This window comes from Galeopterus variegatus, unplaced genomic scaffold, assembly GCF_000696425.1.
Source record: "Galeopterus variegatus unplaced genomic scaffold, G_variegatus-3.0.2 Scaffold2047, whole genome shotgun sequence".
Classification (NCBI taxonomy): Eukaryota; Metazoa; Chordata; class Mammalia; order Dermoptera; family Cynocephalidae; genus Galeopterus; species Galeopterus variegatus.
The window spans coordinates 114,941-122,715 of record NW_007728158.1 but is presented as its reverse complement, the minus strand read 5'-3'; the positions used below and the strand labels follow the sequence as shown (position 1 = coordinate 122,715).

The following is a 7,775-nucleotide window of genomic DNA, read 5'->3' as shown; positions in this document are numbered from 1 at the left end:
CTATCCAGTGCGCCACCGGGCCGGCCCTGGGTGTAGGTAACTTTGCAACTTGCCATAGATAATGGGAATTTTCCATTTACCGGAACAACCCCCCCTGTGGTTTTCTCAGTAAAACATCTGCATACTTAATTTTATCTTCTGATTCCTTCCTGCTGTCTATATAAACTGTGACCTTCTGGCTAATAAACGAGACTTTATCAGAATATTGTCTTGTCTCAATTTCTCGTGTCTCTTGTCCCATCCAATTCCCACTCCCCCCTCCAGGGTCCTCGTTGAATATCCTGCGGGTCAGGACAGTTGTAAGAGTACATACATATGTAAAAATTTACTGAGCTGTACACTTAAAATTTTTGCACTTTTACTGTGTGTGTTATCTTAAAAATAGAATATAAACTTATGTGGTATAACACATTAAAATTTTCATCTTTACAGAATTTCTCTTGTATCAAAATTAAATCCAATGTGTATTTTACTTGCTAACATTCTATTCTGACTGCTCTTGAACAGCATTGGCACCCTGCTGTTTGGGAAATAAAAGAATCACCCAGACCCAGAGTTGACTGTGATGGAGCATCTAGTTCTCCCACTCTGTCTCACTTGCTTGCTCACTTAAAACAATGGTGTTTTCTTTCTAGGCACAGTGGTTCTGGGAAGCTTACTTCCAGTCAATTAAAGCCATTGCCCTGGCAACGCTGCAGATTATCAATGACCGGATCTATCCATACGCTGCCATCTCCTATGAAGAATGGAATGACCCTCCTGCTGTGGTAAGTGAATTCCAGTCTTAACCCTGTGAGGCATAGTTTAGTTGTCAGGATGGGAGAAAGGAAAATGTACTACAATTGTAAATGTTCTTTAAATTCTAGCTTTCTAAGATGTAAGTGTGCTTTTTATACTTGGGGTCTGATAAGGGCAGCGTAATTTTGCAATGCTGACAAAAGAAAGACAGAAGGAACAGCTTCCAGTTTGTTTTATAAGTGCTTAGGAAGACAGTCTGTTTACTTATTGCAGAGATAATGGGGAGTTATGGGACTTGGAAGTCAGAGACCTCCTGATGACTTTTGCAGTCAAAGTGCTTAGAACTCTTGAAAAAGTTCTATAAGCAACTTAATAGCAATAGCTTATATTTTGAGTGCTTACTCTCTGCCAGGGACTGTGCTGAGTGCTTTAAAAATGTTATTTCAATTAACATTTCTAACACCTGTGAGGAAAATAATAAGCAAAAGTGATCTAGACACATTATGGATTGCTACAGTCATTTGCTCAAGAAATGGTTACTAGGTTTAGGCACTCTGTGAGATGCTGAGAATACAGAAAAAGAAGACAGTCCCTGCGCTCAAAGAAGCTCTCCCTAATTTGTGAAGCCAGCAAGTCAAGCCCTGACTGTGTGAGAAGTCCCATAATAGAGTGGTAGACAGAGTGCCCTGGACCACAGGGGCCAGGCATCTCCCTGCCAGCATACTTGCTGAGAGGTGGTGCCTGAGAAGCAGTGCCTGAGAGGAGATAGATATATGCTTATGGCAAAAACAACAATAAACATCTTTCTGTTTTGCTTGAGGTAAAGTTTCCTTCTGTCCATCTCTTCCTTGAATCCATTACCAAAGGTAAACTTCCAGGATATTTCTATTCATATAAGCATAATTATGTAATTTTAAAAAACAGATAGGATCATAATACATGTATTTTTCTGCACCTTGCCATTTTTGATTGTGGACTTAATTCCATTTCATTCTGTATAGGTCTACTTTAGTTTTTTAGGATGGCTGTATAGTAGTCTTCCATTGTTTGGATATAACTTATACAATAGGTCTATTATCGATAGATATTTAGATTGCTTTATTTTTTTTTTTCTATTTTCTAACAGTAGTACAAGGGACATTCTTTATGTTTGCATATAAATGTGTGAATGTATCTATAGAATTAATTTCAGCTAAGAAATTTGTTAAAGAGAATATACATTTTGAATGATAGATATTGAGAAATTGCCCTTTCAAAAGACTAAATCATTTTATAGTTCCACAAATTACACTTTGGGTGTTCTCATTCTCCATGCCTTTGGTAACCCTGAGTACTTGAATTTTTGCCCATCTGCTAGGTGAAAAATGATCATTCATGTGTATTTTTCAAGTGGAAGGTTGATATCTTTGTCAGTTTTCCCCAGATAATCCAATTTGTATTTTGATTGGTATCACATTGTATTTTTAGATTGTTTTAGGCATTTATTTAGTCAGTAGGCATTTATTGAATGCCTGCTATGTACCAGCAGTGTTCTTGGTACTTTGCATGTATCAGTGAACAAAGCAGAGAAGGGGCCGTGCCTTTGGGGAGCTTACATAGCAATGGGACTTGCTGTTTGGAAGAAAGATTTGTCTTTCTAGTGGAATTTTAAAGTTTTCTTCATATAGCTTTTTCACAAGTCCTGACAAATTTTTCCTTAGATTTTTTTCTTTCTTATGCTCTGATAAAGGAATACTTTCTGACATTATAGTTTCTAACTGGTTACCATTTGTAAAAAACATGTTTTGGCTATTGTATATTAATTTTATAACTACTCTCTTACTGAATTCTACAGCTTAACTTTTTAAAAGTTGATTCTGCTATTTCCTAGGTATATGATAATATCTACAAATGCGAATTTTGCTTCCTTTTTCCAATATTTGAATCTTTTTTTTTTCTTTTATCCAGTTGTGTTGCTAGTACTTCCAGAACAATATCAAATAGATCTGAGTGTTAAAAGAGAAGGATAGGTATTATCTAGTCAGAAAAAAGGGAGAAAGTTAGGCTCCATCCTGAAGACACCATGAATTCAAAAGTACAGAGGGACAAGGGAGCAGGGTGGTTTAAGGACCTTCAAGGAGTTCAGTGTGGCAGGAGTTAGGGAGGCTTGTGAGGCAGAGGACGAAGGCTGGAGAGAGCCCAGATTGCAGAACACCCTGCATTGTATGTGAGGTATTGGAGTGTTATCTGTGGGCAAGAAGAAACCACTGAGGCATTTTAAGCCGGGGAGTAATGTGGTAAGATTGCCTTCTGGATCTGTCCAACATCAGTGTGGAGAACAGATTATGTATTGCAGTGGGGCAAGACTGGAGGCAGTAGACTATTTCAGGAATCCAGGTGAGAATAAAGGACAAATTCGAGCAATATCTGGGAGAATTTACTATTCTCACTGGTGAGTGAGGAAGAAGTTTAGGAAGATTGAGGTACACGGTGTAGTTTATCCAGACAGATATTTGGGTGCATGGGGGGTCATAGGTGAGCATGGTATTGGAGTCCAAACCCAGTCAACTGCAGGGCCTTCACAGTCTGGCTCCAGTCTACCTTTCTAGCTTTCCTTCCTTCTGTTCCCTTTCAGGGAGTTCTAGATTTCTGGCGACGCAGCTTCTTCCTTCCTGGTATGCTCCATGCTCTTCCTTCTCTCTGTGGCGTTGTGACTGTTGGCCCTTTCCCTGGCGTGCCTTTCTTCACCATCATCCCCAAACATCTGCATTTTATACAGACTTTAGCGGTTGGCTTATATACCCCTTCTTCCACGAGCTTTTCCTCAGCAGGAAGTAATCTTTTCCTCCTCTTAACTCTTAGAGCATGTTATCTGTGTTTCTCTCCTGTAACTTAACACATATAGAAGTTTAATCTCCTGTAAAGTGTTAAGCACCATAAGGCATTTCTGACTTATCTTGGTATTCCTCATAATACCTAGGACAATTTAATTCAGACAGGAGGCCCTTGATATACAAAGAAGGAAGAAGGGATGGAGAGAGGGAAAAAGGGAGGGAGGGAGGAGGATCAGAATCCCAGGACTTGAGCCATCCAAGACTCACTCACATGCCGATGTGGCATTAGTCATTTTATTTGCCCCTCACCCTGCTGGGAAGGTAGGGAAAATGATAGATTCTTTGTCATCTTTAAAGCACTCATGATAAGACTTACAGTTCCTGATGACTTGTCTAAGGTCATCTAAATGGTAAGCTGTGTAAACAGGTGAGAACCCAGGCCTTCTACCAGTACATTATCTTGAATTGCCTGGAGTTTTATGGGAGTCATGAGCCTCCTCTGGGCTGAAACATTACTACTGTTCCAAGCATATGGTACAAGTTTGAGAAGAAGAATATCACATTTCTTCTGCAGGAGAATTCAGACAGGTAAGGTGGTCATGACCCAGACGTAAAGAATGGAAATAGTGGGACTTTATCATGTACTTTTATTTAAAGCTAAGAGAATTTAACAAGAGTAAATGGTTGGAATTTTAGTTATCTTTGTAAAAATATAGATTAGGAGAAAACAGAATATGAAATTTTGCAGTTTTGAAATAGATATGTTTGACAATATAGTCAAAGTGCTAAACTCAACAATTTTGGAAAGAATATTAGCATAAAAAGAATAAATCTAGATACACAACTAGAAAATGTATTCTATATTTTTTTCTTTAACTCTTTCTTAAGTAGTCTTTTTTTAGGGTACTTTGGTATTAATCACTTTTCTAGGAGCCTGGGTGATGAGAGCCAGGATTTAAAACAGTGGGTTGCACATATCTGCATCTTCAGTGAAAGCAACTGGCAGGAGGCCTGGGTAGCAATGATTTATTTCAAGTTAACTTCTCTCCTCCCCTTCAGAAATATTTAACCTACTCTAGATGAGATTACTATGAGCCCAACCTGCAGGGGAGTCTCTCCTCTAGATTCCATCAAATTTATAATGTCAGACACCCTGAAGTGGGAGTAGGTATGGGTCTTGGTCAGTAAATCAAATGATGGTCTGGGTTTTTCAAAGATAGGCTGTCAGGGCCTTCAGCCATGCCCTGAGCTTGCTCAGCCAAGAGGGGAAGAGGTGAGATTCGAGAGTTGTGTTCTGGCCAGATTCAACTGCCTTAATTTAATGTAAAAAAGGCCTCTGTGTGTGGGTGATGAAGATGGTGAGGGATGGCCTTACAGAGTATTCACATCACCAGACACATTGCCATTCTTTTCACTAAAATGAGACTGGTTATTTTATCCCCATTGTGCCACGTCCAAAAGAGTTTGACGCAACAATTCTTGAGCATAACTTTAAAGTAGCAAATCTGTCTTGGAGAAATTTGGTCCTTTGTTTTGAATCTTCTCTTTGGAATGAATTTCTAACCAAGTTAGAGTTCCTTGTGAGGGGAAGAGTGTATATTTTTATCATTAATTTTCTTAGCTCCTCATGTCAAGGCAGCCTATATTTTTTTACCTTTTCAGTCTCTCCATGCTTTTATTTTTCTCTCCTTTTTGCAGCTATCAGTGAAGCTTTATCATCTTCCTAAATACTCCATTTATGTATCTCTTCTAACTTTAGTGCTCTTTCTGGCCTCACATCTTGGCAGACCTTTATCCCTCTGTGTGGGGCTCACTGTATGGCTGGGACTCTCCTTGGACACCCTCCCTCCCTTACCTCTGGTTCTCTGCTGCATGTGAGCATATGCAGAAGGACAGAGACCAAGACAAGTGAGCATTAAACTGAATGTTTGGATTTCTGGAATGTCCGTATCCTCTCAATGACAATTTTTGAAAACTGTATGTAATATAGTCTTAAAATCACATACAATGAAGTTTTTTTCCATGTTATTTTTCTACAACATGATTTGGAAGATTATATCCCATCTTATCAATATGTCATAATTTTATTTACTCTTTTGATCAACACTTAATTTTTTCAAGTTTGCTATCATACGTAACACTAATAAAGATATCTCAGATTTTTTTACTTTCTACATTTATTATACCAGACCTAGAACGGAAAGAGGAGATAGTCAAGGTCTTCGCGACCATTGGTAAAAATTGATAAGAAAAATGGAGAAGTGACTTAAAATGGATTATTGTACCCAGCAGAAGAATGAGGTTGAAAAACAAGAGCTTGTTCCTGTGATATCTATCCAGAGTGGCAACTTAGCTGCATCGAAGCCTCAGATGAGGGTTATATACTTAACTGGACCTTCTATAATCCTCACTCGAAGTCCAGTTTTTGAAGATAGAAAGGGCAAGGGGCCGGCCATATGAGAGTATTGCGTAAGAGCACTTGATTGGCCAGTGTCACCCCTGAGGATCAGAGTTGTGGGCAGAATGTGGCAGAGCTTGTCCTGGGGCAGTGGTTCTCAAACTTCAGTGTGCATCAGAATCTCCTGAAAGGCTTGTTAAAATGCAGAGTGCTGCCACTTCACCCCAAGATTCAGAGTGGGTAGGTCTCAGGTGGGAGCCTAGAATTTGCATTTCTAGCAAGTTCCCAAGTCTTGGATGTTGATGCTGCTTGTCTGGGGACCATATTTTGATGTTGGATTTGATTCACTGTGTGTGTCCTAACTCGCTGACAGGAGAAGACTCTCCCTCTCTCCCCATCCAGTTCCTTTTCTTGATCCCTAGGGCTCGGATTAGAAGCATACAGAGACTGGGTTCAGATTATATATGTCTCAGCTACATGAAGAACTCAGAGTAGCCTGTATTTAGATGTCCAGATGGCGGTCCTCACGAAGGTTGTGGTCGTACAAGCCGCTGAAAATATCACTCAGCTCTAAACACTAACAAGCAATAAATCACTCTGCAAGCTGAAGAAGTACCAGCTCAGATGCATGAAGCAGAACTCTAAGTTGAAAAGATAGTAGGTTAACAGTCTGCTTAACTCAACTCAGTGCCCTTTAGCTTTCAGGTTGTGGAATGTTTCTCTGGAATTTGAAAGCCAACCCTGCCCCCCCAGGAGGCCTTGGCTTATTCTCCCCTTCTTCCTCCCACTGCCTATATATGATGAAAATATGTATGGAATTTAGAAATTTTAGCTTGAATTTTAGGTAAGTGTAAGCTTTTTGAAGTCTATTGTTTTTGTAGATAACACATTTATAGGGTCACATAAAGTGATCCAGTACAGTACCCTAAATTCCAGACCTTTCCTTGAGTACCGTTTACTTCTGTGCAAACAAGCTAGAAAGTGTCAGGTCATCAGCAACCAGGGAATAAGGAAAGCTGAGCTGGGTCTGCAGATGGAGAGATGCCAGAAGATCCAAAGAGCTTGATCTGGGACCCCAAGCAAAGAACTTGGCTGATCCTGATGGTCAGATAGAAAGTGGAAAAGACTGGGTCACAAGCGAGATCCAGATGGGGATGACATGTAAGGGGTATGAAAAGACAGACTCGGGAATATTGTTAAAATAAGCATGTCAGTCAGATCTTTTGCATGACTATGCTAAACCCTTCCTAGTAGAGAGAGACTGTGTACCTGTGTAACACACATCTGCACAGCAGCCTTGGTGGTGGTGCTGGGTGAACCTACACACATTGTTTCCTTGGATGCAGTCCTCCTCCATTGCTTACTTAAAGACGGTTTTTATGGCTCCAGCTTTCATGAATCAAAACCTGACTGCTTCCTTACAGCACATAGCATGTAGGAGGGCAGCGAGTAGAATAATTTTTCCAAGTCTATAGGAGCTGGATCTGACAGCAGATTAATTGAGAACACACTGAATGTTTTGAAAAGTCATCTTCCTGCACCACCTCTCACTCATTTGCACATCAGATTCCTTTTCCCTAGTTTCAGGTGCCATGGTAATTTCTCCTTGAGGTTTGCTTAAATGATTTAGTAACAAAAGTTACTAGGGAAATGTGGCAGTTGAGGATTATAACCTCAGGATAGTGAATTTTGTTTCCATTTTTAATACTCTATCCTTTTTATAGGTCTTTCAATTAATATTTGATTTTTGTTTTTTTTTTTCCTTTAAATTTTTATTTTGTCAATATACAATGTGGTTGATTATTATGGCCCATCACCGAAACCTC

The 7,775-nt window shown here is 39.6% G+C and overlaps 1 protein-coding gene across 1 annotated transcript in view; it reads left to right on the top strand.

The window, feature by feature from the left end:
* Window positions 1-7,775, top strand: part of EXT2 (exostosin glycosyltransferase 2) — a 180,644-nt gene that overhangs the window by 98,450 nt on the left and 74,419 nt on the right. Inside the window, exon 9 of the mRNA XM_008580244.1 lies at window positions 636-767. Coding sequence (XP_008578466.1) covers window positions 636-767 — 132 coding nt within the window. The remainder of the gene's footprint in view (window positions 1-635; window positions 768-7,775) is intronic.